At 41.1% G+C, this 23,899-nt stretch overlaps 1 protein-coding gene across 1 annotated transcript in view; it reads right to left on the bottom strand.

The window, feature by feature from the left end:
- Positions 1 to 23,899, bottom strand: part of tox3 (TOX high mobility group box family member 3) — a 48,885-nt gene that overhangs the window by 4,677 nt on the left and 20,309 nt on the right. The window contains exons 2-3 of the mRNA XM_088295252.1: positions 14,771 to 14,833; positions 5,814 to 6,065 (exon numbers count right to left, since the gene is read on the bottom strand). Coding sequence (XP_088151378.1) covers positions 5,814 to 6,065; positions 14,771 to 14,833 — 315 coding nt within the window. The remainder of the gene's footprint in view (positions 1 to 5,813; positions 6,066 to 14,770; positions 14,834 to 23,899) is intronic.

Raw genomic sequence — 23,899 nt, 5'->3', positions numbered from 1 at the left:
ATAATGTAAATGGCGGCTCGCCAGGCCGGATTCAAAACAAATTCATCACCAGAATAGCAATTGAACTCTGCCATGTACAGATGTTGCGACATGGTCCAATTTGGGTCAAAAAGGGAACGATCCATTACTTGGGTCAATTTGACCCAAAATTCTGGGTTGTATTGCACAAAAGAACCCCAAACCTCAACTATCATGTATTTTCAACTGTCACTGTTCTTGTGCGGACTATATTGAAGTAAGAATTTTCCAGAAAATTCGGCTCAAACTCAATTTTTTTTCAAATCTTTCTTTACTTTTGAGGCGTATAATGAAAAGTTCTTGATGGCATCTGGAACATGCATCCACCTATCTATCTGGAACAGATTATTTTCATCACAATGGATTACCATTGGGGAAAAAGTGTCTTGAAATAACAACAAATTGTAACAGATGTACTAACTTTATAGTACACGCATTATTTACACGCAGATTGCAGCAACAACAACAAATGGGGGCGCCTGACTGCAATCGGCGCGTAACGATAACAGCTAACGAATCATCTTGGCTCGCGGTCGCCTCGAGTGCGCACGAATGGATCGGTGCCGCCGTTCGTCGCTCGCCACCTCTCGTTTGCATTTTGATTGCCGTGTTGTCAGCCCCTGCCGACGAGATGTTTTGATAGTTGTCATCAATCTGCAAATAAGTCCTTATCTCCTGCTCTCAGCGGCTAAACAAGCTGCAATGTCTCTAATCAATAAACGTTGATCCACTTTGAAATATTCCTCACGTAAACATTGCTTATTTGATGCATTTCTGTTGCAGAATGAAAGCAACAACATGACTTTCTGGGCTTGGACGATACTCGCCCTGAGATATACTTTGGACAAAGATATCACAAAAATAAAATAGAATTGATGGAGAGTTTATGAACAGAGGCCGCGTGCGCTAAGCTGTAAGAGCACTGAAAAGAATGTTAACAAGTTCAATTTCCATTCAATCAATGGCCAGAGCTCTTGGAAATGTTCTGTGGCAGCAGAGGGCTAAAAATCATCTATATGGTAATTATGGCTGGATGAATCCCCCAGTAACTTTCGCCAGCATGAAAGGTCAGTCCTATTAAAGATAGTTTATCAGCGCTCTGCACATATTCCTTTACTGGGCTTCTAAATGGCGACATCATTTTTATTTTTAAAACACACACACACTCACATGCGAGCGAGTGCGCAAATATGGCCCCTCCCCCTTCATCTTCAGCAACTGTGCTTAAGCCAAATGAGAAAAATGCAATTGGGAGGGTTTGCTACAATGCAGGGGTGGGGGCTGTTTCGGTCCTCCGGGGGAAGATGACATTTATTAATAAATATGATGTAACAAGTAAACAATGAATTATTATTGCATGAATAAGTCTAACACAATGAAATAGCTCAAATTTCAGAAGATGCTTTCACACCGAAATGAAAAGTTGGGACAAAGTCAGCCTGGCGATTTTGCCCCAATTTGGAGACTATAACAGAAGTTCCTTTCACACATTTTGTTTCCACTGTCACGGTTCTGTACTGACCCGACATAAACTGCAGGAAATCTGACATTTTTCTGCCTTCTCATGTAGTATCAGCAACCATTTTAGACTGCCTGTTAGGGCTTAACGATTTATCATTGTGGGACAGAAATTGCAATCTCAAACAATGCGATTTCGAGGCAAAGCTGCGTTTTTTTTTTCCCGTTTTTTTTTTTAAAGGGTGCCCCACGTTTACAAACCAGGTCACACTAACCAGCGCCATACCAATTTAAAGAAAAAATAGTCCAGGAAGTAATTTCTTACTTATTACTATATGCAAGTCCGTGCAAAGCAGCAGCAACGAGCTGCGTGATGCTGATCATCTCCTCCATGGTGAACGATAAACTTCCCCACTAACAAGTAGCGTTTTAACCGAGGAGGCGAACGAGGAGTTGCTAAGCTTACTAACCGGTAAAGTGAAATACAGAATCGAGAAAGACCCGAAATAAGTGCTTAACTGTACAGTCGACTAAACACAAAGCTCCCTCCAAAAATCGAACATTTCCAACATATTTTCCCATTTTTTTTTCTGTTCGAATGTCATTCCTCTGAATTGTGCCTGCCAACTATCCACTCCCCCTAATCTTCCAAATGCATTATGGGCATTTAAACATTGTATTGTGATTCTGTGGTAAATCACAGAGTCCATCACACAGAAGGTCAGGCCTGAGTCTTTATTATGATCAATCATTTCTGACCGAGCACACGCGGCTCGCAGGCTCTCTGTCAAGGGGAAGCAAAGAAAAAGAAGAATCCACTCTTTTAAATTGATGTACGGCTCACGTCAGTGCTGATGGGATGCTTTCTGATGATTAAATTGGTAGAATAAGATAAGTAGTAAATATATTTCAAAAAGTATTAAAAAAAAATAAGCAAAATAAAATTACAGTGTACAAAAAAAGAAATAAAATATAATGAAAAATTAATGGAATGCAAATTTTGTAATTATATATTAATTTTTTTTTTTTAAATATAACCTTAGTTCTAGTCATTTGGGCGGTTTTACTTGTTCCACATCAATGGTTTTCAATCAGGTCACGAACAGATTAAAGCGACACTATTTTGCACCCAAAGCAACAGCTTCACATAATATAAAAAAGTCATGACCATAGCAACCCACTTTCAAAGGCTGTAATATTTGCAGATCACCCCGCACATTTATCATGCTACGTTAGCATGGATGCTAACGTCACAGGAACTATTCAGCGCCTTGGATTAATTCTGCCTTCTTGACAGGTGTTCAGGCCAGGATGTATCCTTGCGACTGACACCAAATTCCAACTTTCCCGTGACCCTGAACGGGATAATCGGTATGAAACATGGACGGGCGCATGGACATGACATTGGAAAACAGAGATTGCATTACAAGACAACTACTGTATGTTTTTAATCCAATCACAAGAGGACAGACTGAGGCCATTTTCTCTGTGTCGTTCGTTGCACATGTCAAGACACGGCGAAGGCATCAGGTGTTCTTTGGCAAAATACCCTCAGTGTGCAGTAGAGAACATGGGGGGGGGGCAGAAATTGTGAATTAAAACGACAAGCTGGCAAGCTGTACCCTCTGGTATGATTGGGTTGAGCATAAACAAGGGAAAGGGAACACATTGGGAAACCAAAAAAAAATGGGGAGTTTGGAGCTTGTTAGGAGAGCGGATTAAATAATGACTTTGCAGTCAGGCGTTGCATTGCCCCTAACGAGGTGAACAATTTGCAAGATCTGCGTTGTGCATGAGGACTGAGGAATTAGCGTAACACTTGGCAAGGCGATAGAAACTTCTGCAAATGAGGCCAGGTATATTCACAGGCTGCCTTTCATAGTAGTTCTTTAAAGAAAGAGAGAAGACTTTTTTTTTCATTTTTTTTTAAACACTGAGTGTAAAAGCAAGTATTTCTCCAATTTTTTTTTCTGTTATACTGTTCGATATACAATAGGAGACTATTATCAGCATTGCTTCATTTGTTTCATTCAAATCATTGTGGCCATCCCTTCAAATGGGGCCTCTTCACACTCTTCCCCTGGGAGAACCACATCTTAACATCCTTCCTGGCATCAAAATCCATCCATCAATTTTGGGCCCCCTCAACACTAACAGACTGAAGATCGGCAAAGTGGCCTAAAATGAAACAGGCACACATGTCTGTACTCCACAGTTAATGCTTTCCATTTATCCATTTTTTTTGTTGTCAAAATAAATCCTGATTTCAATAATTACGAAAATAATTGTGATTAATATTTAACAGCCCTAACTACAAATAACATTTACTTGAAGGCTTAAATAATACAGATGCTAAATACGAACAAATCATTAAAATATATTGAATTACATCATGAATATAAAGGGCCAGTGCCGGTTCTGGCAGGGCCACCATAACACGGCTCGTGGTGTCCTTTCCTGTGTTTTGTGTGAAACGCAAGTCTGGATGAATGCCGTATGTTCAGTTACCTCCCTGCCAGTGCAAATTTGCATGATTTCTGGACAAAGCAGTGAACAGGAAGCAAACAAGACAAATAAAAAATTTTATTGCAATATTGCGCTGTTCATTTGTTGGCCCCTGCAGCCACAACAAAGACGTGAGCTTGTAATCATGTACATGCGCTCGCTTGTCATTCTTTTATCAGCGTGCTGACAGCAATGACAAAACACGCCTCTCAGGCCCTCGTAAATCATGTCTGCAAACTGAGAGCAGCACTTATCTCGTTTCAAAAGTTCTCTCTTGGAGAAATAAATAAATTCAGGTGAAAGGAGTGAGAAATCCCATTGTGGCAAAGCTTTTGGGAATCAATCCCATTCAGGAACAAATGAAGGACCATCGGTATTTCTTTTTTTTTTTCCGGCGGCAGAATGTGCGATGGCCGATAACGAGCGGCAACCTACTTTCTCAGCTTTGAAATAAGAGTCCAATCAGACACATGAGCCATGCAAATGGTCTTAAAGGAGGAATAAATGCCGGGGAATCAAAATCTAATCCTCCAGCAAGTCGTGAGAACGGTCCGGAATGTAATTGTGTCAAGGTTCCTCCAGATGTACCGAGCTTAACTGACCGTGAAATGAAAATTCTTTAGGCACAGGCCTAGTGGGGCCCTCACTTACTGTACGGGATGTTTTAAAAAAGAAAAAAAAAAGCGGCAATTATCTTGTGGGCCCTGGAGCACGGAGGCAGGGAAACGGAGCTGTTAAGAGTTTATAGCCCTTCTCTCCTTATGGAATGTAAATAAATGCAGCGGAACCAGGAAGAATATGACGCAAAAAGTCAAATAACATTCAAATGTTGAGGACTCATCAAAGGGGTTAATTATTATTTTTTTTTCATAGTTTTTTTTTTTTTTCTTTTGAGTGACGTCAACAGAGAACTTCAGCGGTGATGAAAACCAGCAAAAGTGTGACAAAGACGCAACTCTGAACCTTATTGCGATCTGGTACAGTAATCCATACAGTATAGTGTGTATGTTCTGGTTGCTCAGTCCAATTAAACTTATGATTAACTTGCTTCTTATTTGGCTTTTTTGTGTGATGACACCTAGGGCTGGGTTTAAAAAAAATAATATTTTGATTTGAATTGATCTTTTTCGTAGCCCATATCGATTCATAAAACTGTATATCGATACTTTTAATGGCATCTTTTTCCTTAAATTTACGAGACTTAACACGTCAAGCGAGATCTTGTCACTACGTGAAAGTAGCGCAAAAATGTACGTTATTAATGGAAATGCATTCTACATCGGCGTCCTGAACAATATAGCTTAGCTTCCTTGTTTAAGCTTCCCTTCAAGCCATTTCTGATATTCACTCCGAGGAAAGACATTAAAACGGTTCAAGGCACCTCAATATTGTCATCATCTGGACCAATCATGCTTTTTGTCCTTTAGCTTCTACTCCGCTAAATGAATCAGTTTTTTTTTTTGTTTGTTTGTTTTTTTCCGAAATAGACAAGCAGTCATCCAGTTGACATTTCCATTTTTCCTCCTCAGTGGTCCTATGCAGCGTGGCATTTAAGAACACCTTTTTTCCCCAACCTGAGACAACAATCTCACACTCCTTCCCTCTACTCCACAATTGACCGTCTCACGTTGGGGGAAAGCGTGGATGAAGCAATATATTAAAAGCGACGATTTAGAGTATAAAAAAGCGAGGAGCGACATTGCTTAAGAGATTAACATGTTGCCGTAGCAGCCGTTTTAATCCGAATAGTCCAATCAAATCGCTTGCCAAACTAATATTTTCACACCGCTGTTCTTTCAGACCCTCAGAAGTGGAAGAGCTGTTGCACTCACCGCCGATTGGCCGTTGTTGATCGCCATCCCTTCCTGGTCCATCATGTTGCGCGAGATTGTGATGGAGGGCAGATCCAAGCTCTGAGGTGGGAACTGAGGGATCAGTGAGCCCCTGTGTTGCGCTGGAGGCTCCGGCATGGTGTGGAAAGGTGAATCCCCTTCAGAGAGGCCGAGGCCGGACTCCATTTCGGGCGGCGGGGTGATGGGAGGAATCTCAAACTCCTCGTCTCCCAGACTGGGTGTGTGAAAGGTCTGCAAGAAAGAGGAGGGGAGAAAACATTGTTTTTCGGAAGTTGTCTAAGTACATTAAAATGTAGTATTTTATGGAGAAAAAAAAATCAAGTTGAAATCACAGAGCATGAGAGGATGTGCGATAAAGGCACTTAATCTCTAGGCATAGAAAATGTTAGGTTGAAGTGCACTGAAAATACACGTCACACACTAGAAAGCTTGAAAAAAAAACATTTTCAAAGATGATTACACACGGCCAGGAGTATTTCTTTTTTGTTCCTCTCGCCTGCACCCTTAAATCTGCTCATCAAACAGCCTAATCCTTCTGCCTTTGGAATTAAAGCTTTCCGACACGCTTAATTTGCTTACGCGCCTTCTCGGAGATGGGAATGTTACACACTTAGGTCTTGTTTTTAAGTGCAATGTTGCGTTAAGCCACTCCTCGGGAAGTGGCGTATATTCATAAGCTCACAATGACCACACGGACGCCAAAGGACAAAGTGTCAAAGGTGCTGACAGGTGATTTTTCAAAATAATGATTGATTCAAAAGCTAAAAAAAAACAAAAAAAAAAAAACAAAGGCCGAAGTGGGCCGAATCATCTGATAAGGAATTGCCGGTCACTTTTGCAAGACTGTTTCATCCTCGACGTGACTATAATTGGGCTTGAAAGGCGAAATAAGGCATTTATGATAATCACAAAGGTCTTTTTTCAAGCACAGTTTAATTTTCAAAGAACTGAGATGAAAGGCACCATGACAACGTTGCATCGTTTCACCAGACATAAACCGACAAAAAAAAAAAAAATCAAGAAACATGATTTCTGGCGTGATTACGTGAGCACAAAGACACCAATACAGCTTCAGCGGTGGGTCAAAATATTGGCTCACCTGTTCTTGACATTTAACTCGCGGAAGGGGAAAAAGTGCTTTTCTTTTTTTAGTTCCTGTTTATGAAAAAAACTATAGAGCGAAAAATAATAAAAATAAATAAATATTTAAAAAACATAAATAAATAGAAAAATAAAATAAAATCTAGCTATAATTCAAATTCCCAAACTATAATAACCCTGGAACCTTCCAGGAGCAGAAACTGTTATTACCATTTTCATTCAGAAAACAGAACCGGTTCACGCTCAGTTCACAGGGAGCTAAAGTCCAATTTGTCAAAATGCCAGCCTGTGTCAGCCTGCGTGCTGAATACATTACAAGCACTTCCACAACTGTTCGCTACGAGCTCTCCGCTGTCATAAGCTTCAGTCCACTCAAAAAGTCCCAGCCATGCCAACATGCCAATGAAAAAAATAAAAGTTAATAAAGTGAAGTGCCACAAGTCAAGCAGGGAGGAAAAGCGCCATAGATCCTCCATCCTTGTCGCATTCATTCATCTCTTCCGGCTTCCCCTGCCGAGGCGGGTTAAGCTGTATGCTGGCGATGAGACCTCGTGACCCCGATCTCCTCTGTATTATATAATGCAGCAATCGAGAAATTCTTTGACAGCAAGGTGAGGCATAATGAGCACAAAACGACGCTTTAGGCACATTTCCAATGTAGTAGCAATAATAGTCGGAAGCTTTTCCTTTTGTTTCAACTAACAGAGCAGAACAAGGTGTGACTACTACTACTAAACACTATATACCGAAGATCACTTGCATTTTTTTTAGCGTTTATTATCGAGTCACTTGATAATACTGTACATGTAAACAGAAAGTAAAAAAAATAAAAATAATCAGATCTAGGCACTCATAATGAAAATATATGAAGCATGCTTGTCTATGTTTTTGTCTTTGGTGAAGGAGTATGTATCTCATTGTCCAATGTTATTTGGTTAAATAAATAAATAAAAAATTGCAATAACGAGTCTCATTGATCAGTTGAAGCGTCACCACAGCTGCTGTGTTAGTCAGGAGGCAGGAGTTTTTCCTCAGTTCATGACAGTCCCGGACAACAGTGTTTCCACGGTACGAATGGCGCACGATGAATTCGTTGGTGCAGAATCGTAAGAGTACGCTTGCTGTATTCGCTGTACTAGATTTTGGAGCCAATCGTACTCATCTATCATCAGTGGTTTAATTTTTAATGAACAACAAGAAAGTTGATGACATGCAGTGATAGAAACAGGCAGCAGCATCACTGCTGGGCCATCCCCTCTGCATGTTAATGATGATACTAATTAACATATTCACCAGAGGCCTTCAGTGCAGTCAGATCACATTTGGAACAAGAAGGGTTGAAATATGTCTCCTGTCCATGAGGAAAGACCCCCTCTTGGGTGTTTATTTATTTTTTTTGTCAGATCCTGCTGGACGAAGCATGGTGTCACGGTGTCGGTAACACCGCCGCGAGTCATTTCCAATACAGCCACGCTAATTCCACACCAGGAGCAGCTTAGAGTGGGGCTGTGATTGAAGATTAACAAATGCACAGTCTAATTTTTTTTCATCGCCGGTTTATTTATGCATTCAAACGGTTCTGGAAAGTCCAGCTGAGCCAAGTGCCAAAACAACTGCTGGCAAGGAATGGAAGTGCACGTTCATGTTAAGTGGGCAACATTGGCAGGTATTACAAGGTATGAGATGTGTCGAGAATGAGCACTCTTGTGCACGTCGGTGGAAAAGGACACTTTGGAATCTCTCATCACGGAGTCGGACTAAAAGTGGACGTATGCACATAAGACGAAAATGCCGTTGGATAAAACAGCTGTGAGTAGGAAGCCTTTGCTTGGTAGGTCACATTCTACTTAGAATAGTGTGCACCATTGGTGGACGGTCAGGGCCAGCAAGGCCTTCACTATTGGCCTAACATAACCAAAAATCAAGAAATCATTATTAAATTTATGTAACTTTGATAAAAGTTGACCTTGTACAATATCAGCTTTCGAATTTTTTTTTTTTTTTTATAAATCTTGCTCACCCTATCCGAACAAAATGTGATTGGTCCACATATAAAGCACATTGTTTGAATTGCAATAAGAAGATTACAACAATGCTTACAGAAACAAACATTAAAAGAAAGATGGCTGAATTGTTATCAGTGGATTGTTTTTTTTTCTTATCCGAGTGCCACCAGGCTGCTCTTTCAGGGAGAGAGAACAAAAAGCTTTTCAGGCAGTACTCCCAGCCCTTCAATAAATGTACTAATGCGATTCACAGATGCAATAACCAAGACATGTTGAAGGGAGCAGCATGTAATTACTGAACATAGCCGGCCGGCCTGCGAATCAATGGCAGGCAGGATTAAGGATCCAGTTTCAAATGAACAGACAGCCAGAGTGCAACCGCTCAAATGACAACATCAGCCACCGAAAGCCCTAATCAACATTATTTCAAATTTGTAGTCCATTTCTACATATTTATAGTTCATTAGATGTCTCTAATGTGATTGGCAAAGTAAAGGGATACATCTGAGTGGAAGACAATCTTACCGGACTGGATCTTTTACTCGCGGGAGTCAGTCAAAGCGATTTGCCAGCGAGGATGTATGCTTTAGCAGGCACAACCAGGTCATCTTATCTCATCCTCTAAGTGCATCAGGTAAATGATACACCAGCCATCAAAACGCCACAGTGGATGCAAAATCATTCGAAATATATGCAATACGTTAGCAACCAATCACGGTGGGATGGAAAGCTTCATTGCCTGTGCCTCAAATAGACACCTTGCATTTCTCATCAGGATGAAAAAAATGAACTTTCTCCAATCATAGACCCCCTCAATCACACAAAGACCTTAAAGATCACTGTTGCTAACCAAAACAGCAGCAGAGTTGGTTTGTGCAGTATTAAAAGACACTTTTATTCCTGGTAATGCTGAAGCACTGCCACAATTGCTTTCAGCGCAATGGCCGTGGGCACGCCAAACTCTCTTTCGGTCTCTGATCAGAGATGCTATCGGTTACACAAAGACATTAGCGCAAAGTGCAGTCTAACTGCATGCATGGGTGGAGTTTATGTTTTGGGGGTATTTGGGTAGACAGGCGCAGGTACAAAGGGGCGTTTGCGCCATTGTGGGAGTGAACACAGCTGCCACTCATTCCTTTTCAATTCAGCGGCGAAGAGGGAGGCGCGTCGTCTTTGATATTGAGGAAGCGGAAATAGACTCGTGCAGAAGATCGAAGCTTGCACAATATGTTTAGAATGAACTGCAAGCAGACTTCTACTTGTAAAGTTGAACACAGATCACCGCAGTGAAGGGGGGCTTGGAGACCAAGGGGGGAGTTTTAGTAAACCTAGTAAAGATGATGATAATATGTGTTGAATGAATTTATTTCTACGATTCCGAGGGTTGGATGCACACCGTTGTCATCTTATGAATGAAAGACATCAACCAAACATATCAGCGGAGGGCAGAAGCTGTCTGCCTGCACCTCGATCAGATGAATCAAAATGACATTCGACCACCTGCACCACAACTTTGCTTTCACGTGGTCTGAAGTCACCAAATTGTGAGGTGCTCTGGGATTGTGTACAGTCTAAAAAAAAAAAAAACTCTCAGCCTGCTGGAATGCCCAACATTGAACGGCGCAGTCTGCCACATCCCCAATTATAGTAAACAAGACTTGCACAAAAATGGAGATACAACAGTTTAAGTTCTTAAGTTGCAAAGCAAAACAGCAGCAACGAAACTCTCCAATAACTGACTGGATGCATTAAGATGTAATCGAGTTTCTTGTGCAGCATTAAAAGTCACTTTCACACTGCAATGCCAGTGCAAAAAGCTCGCTGAAGCAGGAAGTAGTGAAGTGCATGCTTACACAACCGATGCGGGTTACCTTATTAACATAATTCTGACGTAGAGTGATGTTTCTGCGCGACAGCCACAATGACTTTCATCACGGAGGCATGGGCACTTCACATTCTGGTCAGCTGACACTACCTCAACACCTGGAAATACTCAAAACTACTCATCCCATGTTGGTACGTTACACGGACAAAATGTTGACGTTGATGACCGGTGTGAATCAACGACGATGAGAATTCCTCTGGACTCTGATATTGTGTTCGTAAATACTGTACGTTTCAGTTATTGGTGACCTTTATACCAACAATGAATTTTCTAACTTTTGTCATTTGTCAGAAATGTATAAAATAGACAAACGCAATTTCTTTTTCAAATGCTTGCAAGTTAGAAGTTGGATTAGATGTCAAACTAAAGATACATTTATATGTTAACATGAGGAATCTCTACCTGAAAATTGCCTTTTTTTAATATTGTGACTCAGATTGACATGATTTCAGACTAAATTAATTATTTCTAGTTATTTTTAATTATTACTATTTTCTCCACTTTCTTTTGTGGGGAAAGTGTTTGCTTCTATTTGCTCTCGTCTTCTAAAACTTGAAAACCATAAATTAAAAAAAACAAATTGAGGTCTCAACCTGCAGTTGTGCAAATAAGCACTCCTTGCTACTTCTACACACCGAATCTACGAGTGGGTTGAAGAAACCTGACAATGAGGCCTTCATGCTTCTTGTCCTCTATCTCTTTATCTCCGCTCTGTCCTCCTTAGCAAGGAGCAGTACCATCTGTGCCCAAACACTGGAAACAGTTGTTCCTTTTGATAAAGTGCAAATGAGTTTGGCTGTTTTTTTTTTTTCTTTGCTTTCTATAACTCAAGGAGCGACCTTCATTTACCAAACTCCCATTTCCAGCCCACCCCACCTTCTTTTCCTGAAGTGTCCGATTGGGAGCTAACAACTCGGGTCTCGCCACGTACGGAGGGGGATCATCCTGTACATTTTTCTATGCCAGGTGATTATATCCCAAAAAATATTGTTGAACAGGGCCAATTGTTTTCAATAATTCATGGCGGGAGATGTGATTGTCTTCTCACCCTGGTCCCTGTTTTCAATTAATAGCTTTCACACAGGTCTCTATTGGAGCTGAGAAAATTGCTGGGTTGACTTTGTCACCCCATTCTGTGACAGTACCGTTACCAGAAGAATAGCGACACAGCCAGGAAAAAAAAAACTTTTACGGGCAGTGTAAGGTTCTAGGGCTTAACGATTTTAGGAAAAAATTATATTGCGATTTTTCTGACCGATATTGCGATTTTGATTTGATTTGCGACTTTCTTCGCAATGTACAGTGACATTTACGAACATGACAGAAAATGCCATCATACCATTAAAAACAATAAAAGCTATTCCTGGAATAATGCAAGGACACTACCGAAGTTTTGTGAGTAAGGCAGTTCTTTCTCAAGTTTTTAAAAACCATCAAGGATCATTTATATGTAATTGTGGATATGAAAATGTGCTATTATTTTGACTGATGTCAATAAAACACGTATTCTGTATATATCTCAAAACTCAGTACTCTGTAGTGCAGAATAGTGCAAATATTATTGATGACATAAATATTTAAAATATGTTTTGACACCGGGCCTTTCCTCATGACAACATCCGCTGTTTACATGTTCTGGTCTGAGAGCATCTGTTAAATTACTAATTACTACTAGCCGTCTCTTTTATATCTAGATACGTATTGACATTTCTGTCAGAGTTACTGGCTCGCCGCCCTAATGCGGTTCTAGCCAGACTTGTGTTAAAAGTCGGCTGTACACCTAAGCACTTTTAATCAGTAACCCACTGGTTAGTGTGACCTGCTTCAGGTGCGTGGGGCACAAGAGCGCTTTAAAAAAAAAAAAATAAATAAATAAAAATAACGCAATTTTGACGATCTCAAAATCTCATTGGCTGAGATCGCGATTTCAGTCCCAAAACGTTAAATCGTCCACCCCTACAAGGTTCTTCGTATCCATAGCCTCTTTTTCTCAGATATTCAGAAAAATGGGCACCAAAAGAAGATCTGTCATTTATCCGTCTCTGCCTTTTACAAAGGCCAACCAATTCCATGGCAGTGCTGTTCAAAGAGAACAGAAACAGAAAAAAGAGTATCATGCGGTAAAGAACGGGAAGACCAAGTTGACCCGGGCGTCATTTTTCTTCTTTGGGGCAGTATCTGAATGAAAATAAGACTGTGTTGTCCTTCCAGATCAGAGACTTGCGAAAAAGGTTGAAAAATGTCATCTTTTTTTCTGGTGACGCTCTTTCGCGTGAATAGCACTGACATATAGAATCGAGGAGGGAAGTCTACCTGGCAATTTTGGGTTTCTTATCAGTTTGGAAATGCGGCAGAAACACAGAATCAAAACGATCTTCTAAATGTGTTAAAACACACAAGGTTTGAGGCCTTTCTAGAACTACAGCAAACAAGCCACCATCACTAAATTTACATTTAGAAGTGAAACACAAAATTACAGCGCGTCTGTAGAGCAGAAAAATGAAAGACAGTCAGATCTCTGTGCGAAAGAAGCCTCAAAGCACAACACAATTTCTGTTTGGATGCCAGCGGGCAGAACTGCAGAACCGCTTTTCAGCTTCTGCAATATGTCTTTGAGAAGTAAAGCAGGCATGTACTGTAATTGTCATATTTGCGGTACATCAGTGCAGTCACATCGCATCAGCGTCAGCTCCTCGGACGTCAGCAGCAGATAATGCAAGATGTGAGCACTGAGCTACCTGTGTTGTCGCCGAGTCTCGGGACAAACGATGAGGCAGAAAAGTTTCAGGCAATAAAAATAACCTGAGCGGAGTGGAGTAAAAGGAATTCATCCATATGAAAAGTAGAGAGGGCTTCATGGATATTGGGCTTATTATAATGGAATTGATGCTTAGAAGTGGTGAATTATGAGGCACAAAGAAATGAAAAAGAGCTCTATTATTCATGGAATGGGGCCAATGAAAAGAATGAACTGAATGGAAAGGAAAGGATACCGAAGGATTACCAAGGAAGGCGAGCTATGTTCCTTCTTCTTCTTGTTTAAATAACACAAGTTTCCAATTTTATAGACATTTCATCATACAACCAAAACAAATGAATTTCCAAGTGAAGTTCAATCTAAAAATAGTGAAAAGGATGCCTGGAACGTCGCACAAAGAAGAGATGTTGAAGGGCCATCATGAAATCTCCTGAGAGTTTAGCTCATTGGGCAGCTGAGCGATTTGAGTCTTATCACATCTGTCAGCCTGTCTCACGATTGTAAAAAGGAAGGGGCTCAGAGTTGATCCCTGGTGCAGTCCCAGGTCCACCCGAAACTTCTCGCTCACATCTACAACACACCTCAACACCGTTCTGCTGCTCTCATACATGTTCTGTAGTGTTCTAACATACTTTCCTGTCACTCCAGACTTCTTCGTGCAGAACCATTGTTCCTCTTTCAACAAAAACACAACATAGCTCCCGCTGACCTTTGAACTTCTCCATCAGCACTCTCAAGGCAAATAATGCATCTGTAATACTCCTCCTATGCATAAAACCATAGTTTTGCTCACAAATACTCAATTCTTTCCTGATTCGAGCCTCCACAACTACTTCCTATAATTTCATTGAGTGGCTTTCTTTTCTCTACAGTGACCACAACTCTTCACATAGCTCTTGTTTTAAAAATGGGCACGGGCACTGGTATACTTTTCCTGCATTCCTCAGGCATCTTCCCACCTACTAGAATCCGACTGAACATCCCGGTCAAAAATGACGCATTACATTAAGGAAGTACAGCATATACAGCAAATGACATATTTCTGCAGCTGTACGTTCCACCCTGAAAATCAGCAATATAAACGGGCACAAAATCTGAACCGCGACAGCGGCAGGAATGCCGTAAAATGAAATGTATTTAGTTCACAAATTTCTTAAAATGATCGCACAAAGTCATGTATACTCACATCACTAGCAGTCAGCAGGGCGCCATTCGCTTCTGACATGTTCATGTAGTTGTTGTTCTGGAACTGAAAAGAAACAACAAAAACATCATCAACTTGCTGCTCTGCTCAGAGTGGACAGCCGTCACTCAAGCGAGCTCACTGCTTCATGTTTACACACTGCCTTTGAACAGTATTTTTTTTAAACACTCGCACGATGCCACGCTGCCACTTTGGCCCCCTCCACCCCATGAGTGTGTCACACGGAGGCCCGAGCTGATTCAAAGTGGAAAGTAATGAGACGCCACTCTGTCTATTCAGAGGCTTTGGGGATGACAATTAAATGCGTTTGCATGACAAAGACAAGTATCAAGATGCACTGGCGGCTTATTAACTTCACATAACCTGTGGGCGAGTAGTGATACCACACAAGGTCGAGTATGTTAAACATATGGGGGCGAGTGTGACGCAGGGTAATTAGAGCGAGTTAATGTGAGTAGTGGCACTATTAGAGCGAACCTTTCCCAAACTCCCACAAGCCACGCATCATCCTTAAACAGTTGGCGCACCCTCTTGCACCCTCCCAAAAAGAAAAAATACAATCGGAAAAGCTTTTATCGCAAATTAAGCCATGCACCCGCTTCACTATCACGGCAGAGCTCACATTTTTTTTTTTGGGTAAAGAGTTGGTGAAATATTTTTAAGGCACAAGCCATACACTTCTAATCTAAAATAATGGAGGTTGTAAACGCCACATGAGTGTTTAAGCTACCAAAATCAAGCGCTTTTCAACGAAATGTTTTCACAACCTCTGAAACCCCCATCCTGACCCATGCATCGCTTGCTGGAAAAGTGGCAGCCACTTCCTTTCTTTGGGAACACAAGCATGGTGAAAGGTCGGAACAATAGGACAGAGAATGAAGAATTATGGGCTAGCAGCTGGGTCAGGCAGGACAATGCACCTCTGTGTGGAGTGGGGGCGACCCACGCAAAACCCGGTTTGGGTTGAGGGGGGTTGGTGTAAGAATTGCGGGTTCGTCGTTAAACTTCTTACGTTTCATCAATCTTTTGTGTGTGTGTGTGTCCTGGAAAAAAAAATCACCAGGAACGCAAGTTGAGGAGAAAAAGAAGAGGAAATAAAACAATGTTTTATCTTTGCGAAGGCGAAACAATAGCGGGAACGAATTAAGATCAGAGCCTACGTATGACGTGCATTCATATATTTTCCAGCCTTTTGTGCCCGTTTTTTTCCCTCCCCATCTCCTTTTATTTCTGAGCAGTTAGTATGCGAATGTAATTACCGAAAGGACTTGAGCTAATCAAGTAGGAATGGTATCCATTAATTAGTCTGCGCCCTGGAGGAAGAGAGAGAGAGAGTGAGTGGAGAGGGGGGGGGGCTATGTTAACAGCGTTCCGCATCAACGGGAAGTGGTTGTCGGAGCAGGTGGTTCGCAGCCTCTGGTGCCATCACACCAAAAGATGTGCTGCTCAGACCCAGTTGGATCAGGACAGTCACGCTTCCGTTGCGGCCTCACTTCTCAAAACTGGTAATTAACCCGAAAGCTGAACTTATCTTGGAAAGAGTTACCACGCCAATTGGATGGCAAACTGGAGATGTTCTCGTCTATTCAGGCAGGAGGAACATTGGGCTGACTGCGGCAGCTGTAAGTGGATGGCAAGAACGAGAAGCCCCTGCAAAGTCAACCTGGCAAATGTCCACTTTCTGAGAAAGTATTCAACCCTTTCACACCATCACAAATAAAACAGCGATTTTGTCTGCCTTATTCCTTGTCAAACTCAAAAAAGTTGACCTGGAGATTTTGCGCCTTTAGAGGTTGAATCAGGAGTCGCCATCTCACTGCTTGTACAAGTTGATTGCACATTTGTCCATTTTTCATTTTGTGTTGCGGATCTGAATAAGACCTGCTGCCCACTCATCGGAATGGACCATCGCAAAAAGAACAAATGGCTGTCATTTTATACTCAGACACTGAGCGATTGAGCCCGGTACATCTAAAGGCCTCAACACACCAATCCGTCGTCGGAAAGACGGCACCCGTCGTCTGTTTGGTGTAGCGCGCCACTTCGTCTGGCCGGTTCCCCATCTCATCCACAGGTTTATATGAAATGATGAAGTATTGCTGTAAAACTCAGTATATGCATTCCGTGTATGATTGGCATGTCCGCCGCAACTGGCTGGTTCAAGTTCAAATTGGTACCAAAGGCCCCTTTCACACTGTCTGGAGAGTCAGAATTTTTTGGCCTTATTTTTGTTCCGTATGCCATAAATGGCACAAAATGGCACTGAAGCAAAATTGTGTTGCCAGGATATTTAATTACATAGATTTAATAATATTTCCATGTATTTTATTGTGATGTTGATCAGACAACGATACAGACTTTAAAGTGGAGCTGGTAGTTTTCTACTTTTGGGGAAGTATCCGAAGAATATTTCACCATGCCTTCAAAACCCAGCATGTACCCACCTTTTTTCAATGTTGCTATTCTGCATGAATGACATTGACATGGAATAGCGGGACCAACTTGTTCTGACAAATTTCCGCCATAAGAGCCTTTCAAACCACCTGGAAAAGCTGTCACTTTTCTGCTATTTGGTTTTGTTTAAATGACGAAGCCAATGCAGCAATATATTGTCGGAGGGGACTTCTGCACTGCCAAATTGACAATAATGTAATTGCTGGACACTGTATTTGTGTGTGGAAGTGCACAAGTGCAGCAATATCCTAAATTTGCAGGGTTATGCGTTAAAGGTGAAGGTAGGAGACATAATCTTCTGTTACTCTGTTAAAATAAAGCAAAAAACTTACTGAGGCGCAAAATGAATTCAGTTCCACGCACGTTTTAAGTTGACATCCATAGTCAACACAATTAGTTGAAATGTCATACATGAGGATGGCAACTTCATGAGCACGCTAGAGTTTATACATCAGTAAGCCACGTGTCATAAACTCAAACAGCAACAGACGAGTACGGTTGAGTTGCACAGCGAAAGCGCGGCCATCGATCACGATCGTCAACGTGATAATTAGCGGTGTGATGTCCCCGTGGGGCTCTGTTGTTTTTATTGGCTTTCAACGGGTCCGGTCCTTAAAGAGTGCTTTGCAATCTCCCCGGTGAACATCTTAAGAAAGCATCCCCTGCCACCTGTATCAATCTTGCCCGCTAAAAGCTGTTTCGTGTCTCCGAGCAGAGGGGACTGAAAGGCTTCAGTGGAGAAAATTGGGATTGTTATTCCCAATTCATTTTTTTCAAAGAGGAGGAGGAGGTGCTTCATGTTCTTGGAGTCCAATGCCAGATAAAATTAAGTGTGATTGGAGGGGCTATGCAGCTGATGGTAAAATGGGTCAGCGCAGACAATGAAGGCTCTGTAATTAAAAATGATGGGAGGAATGAATGTGCGTCTCTCTGTATGCAGAATTGAAAGCATTATCGTCTACCTGAACTGCTGTTTATTGCTTCCGCTTCCGTCAATCACTGAAGTTAACGTCAGTAAATAAACAATTAAAACATAGTTTTTGTTTTTCATGCGGCAAAATAAGCAAGCCCAATGTGGTCTTAGCTAATTAATTGTAATTACCCTAAATAATGTCAAACTATCAGGTGACGGCGAGCATTTATGTCTGCACTGACTGGTCAAATTCAGTTATATGTGTGCTAGATATTAGACTGTTCAAATAAGCTAAAACTTTTTAGCTGGCAACAATTTACGAGGCGTAAAAACAGTCTGCAAACATCATAGCAACCTTTTGAAACCCATCTTGAAAGATTAAAGGCATGATTATCCTGTAGTGTAGGGTGTGCAAAGACATTTTTTTTTCCGAAACCAAATTTGCTTGTGCTATTGCCAGAAGAGTTTGCCAAGCTTTTTCCATTTCTTGATCTACTCCAACTGTTTCTTCTTCTTTGTCGTTCTTGTGGGTGAAACTCTGAAGAAAGTCGATTTATTTTTACCTGGCCACTTCTTAAACACATTCAGCTGAAATGTCAAGAGGCAACAACATTACGTGCATTCAATAAAAATGCATTACAGTTTTAATAGAAAAAGGTGGCTTATGGCAGATGCGGTTGATTAAATTTAGCAGCATAAAGCGAAAGCCACACAGTGTTTGTATTCGTCTTGGAGCACAAAGCAAATTCCTTCAATAAAAGAGTATTAAGAGCGCTACACCGATGCTGAGATCGATGTGAACAGACAGCTATTTAAACACAGCACGCCACGTGAATACAAGCATATTTTCTTTTGTATGTGTCAATTTTGAGATGTTTTCTTCCCCTTTCTCACCTCTTCTTGAAACCGCAGTGCGGGAATATTTGTGTGAAAGAAATAAAGTCCGGTGGGAAATAAGACATTTTGCAGCTGTTATCCCGCACAAAATTATTTCAACCTTTGGGGTGAACACAATATTGCACCGATATAACCGCACCGCACCCCGAATCTGATGGAGTAACCACACATCAGCAAACATGAGTGTGGAACACTAACATCCGTGTCTGAGGACCGCCAAGGTCCGCATGCGTTAACATCATCATTCTGAACATCAAATATTGCGTTGCATGTGAGATCACAGAAAAACACATGGCAGGGCTTCTTAGAACTTTTATATTAGCTTTAGCAGTTTTTCAAAGGGTACAATCAAAAAGTCATAACAGTTTAGCTAATTGGAAAGCACTAAACTAATTCAAGCCCCTTATTTCCACCATCACATAAACTGCTGACAAGCGTTTTTACAGTCAAGCCAAGGCCTCTGGAACATGACACTAATGCTAATATGGGCTCCGGTACAGAGATGGCAGTTTAAGAGACACACACACACTGAATTATTTCTTTCAATTTCCCTTTAGAGTTCAGCCAACCATGTCAGTGCCTCACATTCAGTAAAACAGAAACGTAATGGCCTAAACCTCTGCGGCATGTATCTTTGTTATTCACATAAATATAGCATTATTAGAAGTATTGTGCTGTCAATTCTTATACCGGTCTTTTCCAAACGTTTTAAGATACATACCCTAAAGATTGTGGGCTCTTCCGAACACAAACGCCCAAAAATTCAAACAAAGGGAGTAACACTACTCCAAAAGAAAAAAAAAATCAATTTCACATTTGGTACGGTAAGAGAACACAAATGGGAACTAATATAAAGTAAATACCAAAAAAATACTTAGGCTGAAAGATGAGGCTCCTGGAATGCTAGGTGCTAAGCTAGCTAGCTTTTGCCATAGCAGCACTGACTTTATTTTCACGAACTATATACAAGTCGTGCCTTGCGATTGGCTGGCAACCGGTTCAGGGTGTGCGCCGCCTACTGCCCGAATATAGCTGGGATAGGCTCAAGCACCCCCTGCGACCCTTGTGAGGAGAAGCGGTTCAGAAAATGGATGGATGGATATACAAGTCCATGCACAGCAGCAGCCACAAGCAGCGTGATGCCGATCATCTCCTCCGTGGTGACAAATAAACATCCTCCACTAACAAGTAGCGTTTATACCGGGGATGCAAATGAGGACTCGCTAAGCATTCTAATTGTTAAAGTGAAATACAGAGTCGGGAATACTATTTTTTGTTCAGTCCTATTGCCAAGTTAAAATATGCAAATTAATGTATTACGAATAGGAGAATTTGTAAATAGCCGGCCACGAAGGAGTTGTGCTTCACTCCTAAAAGAAGAAAACAACAAAGGCAGTGTACTAGAAAGTAAGGAGCAGTATGACGTTACGCTATTTCCATCACCAATGTAGTTATCCCACCAACAAACTGATACAAACCACTTGATGGATTGGATATAAGAACATGTTCCAAATAAAATACCCTTGGACATGGGTGGAAAAAAAAATCCTGGTGGGATACACTAGCAGTTTTCATCAAATTTGTGCTAATCTACAAGCTCATTCAGCAGAATCTCTGTGCAGCTGCTTGCGGAGCCCTCACAGGGCCCATTCACGCCCAGCAGGCTGCCATGGATACAGTGCTCAGCTGACATGTATGGATGCATCTCCTCATATGTGTGGAGGGCTACATTTGGAAAAGAGAGCCTACAGAACAGCACGTCCACACAGTGGGCTGCTGCCGAATCAATAGTTAATTCAGTTTCAAGCTAAAATCATTACTCCCCCGGCCCAGCACTGTCTTCCACTATTAGGACGGCCAGTCGTCAAGAAGCCGAGCGCCGAGGGGAAGTTTGTTCCAAGTATCGCTGAATGTCATCTGCGTGGTGGGGCGTAGACTCGGAACGCCGATGATTTAGTTCAGTTCTGGTCTTGTTGATTATCGGAGTGGGCGAGCGTCATGGCAGCCTAGAGGCGCACTTTAAACTCCTGCTGTAAATCCACTTGGAGTCCAGGTGTCAATGAAGTCTAGTCCTTTAAAACATCAAACCCAAGATGGAGATTGCAGTGCAAATGCATTTTTTAAGGGACACATTGTTTATGGCATTGTTGAAGGCATGCTTTTGTTAGTTTCACTATATTCCTTTGGGCTGAATTTATATTCAGTAGACGCGGCATACTTGATTGATGAGACAAAAAGACCGCGGGGGAGAGAGTATTTGTAAGAGCTTTTCCACTTCATTTAATGCATAGCAAAATAAGTTTTGACAAACTGCTGCTTGTTTTTACTTCCTGGGGGTGTAACGATGACGACTAGGATTTTCAGGGCCCAAACCACCAAAGAACTTTGACACTGTGGAATAGATTTTGAAGATGCACTCATGGACTGCTACTACGACTTGTTTCGTAGCTCCGCATGTTAAATGGAAGCGACTGTTGTCCCCTGTCACCAGTTTTTATTTCTTCCACTTTCTTTTGAAACGTCAATGCAATAAATCGCACGGGCATTGTATATTTTGTGACCTTGTCTTGTCACACATGCTAAGGAAGATATAATTGAAAAATATTTTTCAAAGAGGCTTCAACCTGTTTATTTCCACACTCAGCTGAACGTTACTGTCAAACTAAACATCAAACAAATACAATTAAATGTTTAAAGCAAACACATAGCCTCCGTTACCTGAATGCTAGCATACATAGGAAAACTCCATTGGCACAACAATTAGCATCTGTGGTGTTGTTGTTTCGGCAAAGGATATCCGAACAACAGTGCTGCAACATATGTAAGTAGACCATAAAACAATACGAATATTCTTTATCCTTTGCAAAAAGCGATTCAGATTACTGCTGTACTGACAAGCCAAGAGAGGAGCTGAGCCTCCAGTGCTGCGTATCCGGTGGCCAGGGCACTTGAATGAACAGCACAATTAAAAGAGTACATTTACATAAAAAAAAAATTAAAAAGAAAAACTTTTGTTTTATTACTATAACTATAATATTTAGTGACATTTATCCTCATTAGAAAAACATTTTTTGGTAGGCTGGAATGAATTGCAAATGGTACCTACATTCATTTCAAAAGGTAACAATGACTTCAGATAGTGTTTTGAGTTATGCACATGGCCAAGAAATAAATGAAACTCATATCTGAGGGCACCACTGTAAGAAATTAGTGCTTTATTGTTGAAAAAATTTATCTCAATTTATTTTTTTTAATGTAACTAATTTCTTTTTTTTTTTTTACCAAAAAATAGGCAATGTTTTAATTTCATCTGCATTTGGGTGTACAGTAGAAGTCAATGTTTAACCAGCATTATTGTGAAGGGGCTCTGGACTCAAAAAGTATACACACCCATATTGTGCGCAGTCAGCAAAAATCCAAAACAAACATCCTGAGTTAATCCTTTCATTCTCAAACTGATGTTTTGCGCAGTTTGGACATGTCATGCATAACAGCTGTTCAAACCCAAAGGTTTTCGGGAACTTTGAAGGCAACATTACCAATTGTTAGACTTACAAGGTTCCACTGACTATTGTTGGCATGACTGACTCGTTAACTAGCATCATGCATTGACTAAAAAAAAAACACTAAAACATTTTTTCATCACAACATTGTTCGTGCTGGCCCTGTTGCCTAAGCTCACAAGGTCAACCTCCAACATCCCTTTTGTTTCGTGCTGCCTTCCGCCCTTGAGATGAGACCATCCTACAAGAAAGCAACCAGCTAAATGGAGCGCCATCTTTGATCTTGCGTGATGCTCAGCCATTGGCCGGCGGCCACAAAATAAGCTGAGGAGATGAAGAGAGGGCCTGGTGTAGCCTTGTCACAATGGCTGGTGCGAGTGCAAGAACACTGAAGCTCGAGTGGCGGTGTCATGGAAAGCCTGATGGTGGCCTCTTGTCGCAGCTTGAGCTCCCAAGTCGTCTTCAGGCCTTTTGTTCTGAGAAGCTTTGAAGAAATTCCAAGATGCTCTCAGTGTATTTGGACTAGACTCACTTTGCTTTGAGCTTGAGCAGGGCTCACCACAGAGAATGGGACAACTAATTAGTAGGGATGTCACAATATTCACAAAATTACGGGATCGACAGTGCCTCGATATCGTTATAGTCTTGTGTTGGCATACAATACGGAGTCGTCGCCCGTCAACTTTAGGCACGTAGCTTTGCAACACATTCGCTACTTCCTTATTACAGTATAGAGTGGACCTGCGCTATTTGCAGGGGAGAGAGGGAACGGCCCAGCCAGTTAACTCATTCAGTGCCATTGACGGATATAGACGCCAAAAAGTACATTCATTTTATCTAGGCTGGCAGTGATTAATAGCAAAAGTCTGTTGATGCCCACTCACTAAAAATAAATAGGGAAAAAAAGAAATTCATCCCTAAAAAATTGGAAAAAGTAGATAAAACAAGAAAAAAATGTAATAAATAAAAAATTAATTGAACTGAAAATCAAAAATCTCATGGTATCGGGGCTTAAGTGAATCGTTACATGCATATTATTCCAAGAAATTCTATGATTTAGCCGTATTTTTTTTTAATTTGTCTAAAATCTCACTAATCTTTATACAAAGGAAAATACTTTTCTGCCATGTACAGATTAAATCTTAATATAAAATGTTAATATCTGAAAATTAAAATGAGCTAGTCAATCACTATAAAGTAAAAATGTGTGTTTTGTTTTTTTGTTTTTTTAAATCTTCACTACTTAAGTTATTTTTTGATTTGTTTTGTTTTTATATCCCAACACTAAAATGGTGACCCTGGTTCTACTTCTGCGGTTTCACCGGGCAGCAAGTTATAAACTCT

The sequence above is a fragment of the Idiotropiscis lumnitzeri genome, chromosome 5, assembly GCF_059441095.1.
Source record: "Idiotropiscis lumnitzeri isolate Australia: NSW breed Sydney's pygmy pipehorse chromosome 5, RoL_Ilum_1.0, whole genome shotgun sequence".
In the NCBI taxonomy this organism is placed as follows: Eukaryota; Metazoa; Chordata; class Actinopteri; order Syngnathiformes; family Syngnathidae; genus Idiotropiscis; species Idiotropiscis lumnitzeri.
This window is presented reverse-complemented; position numbering and strand designations above follow the sequence as displayed.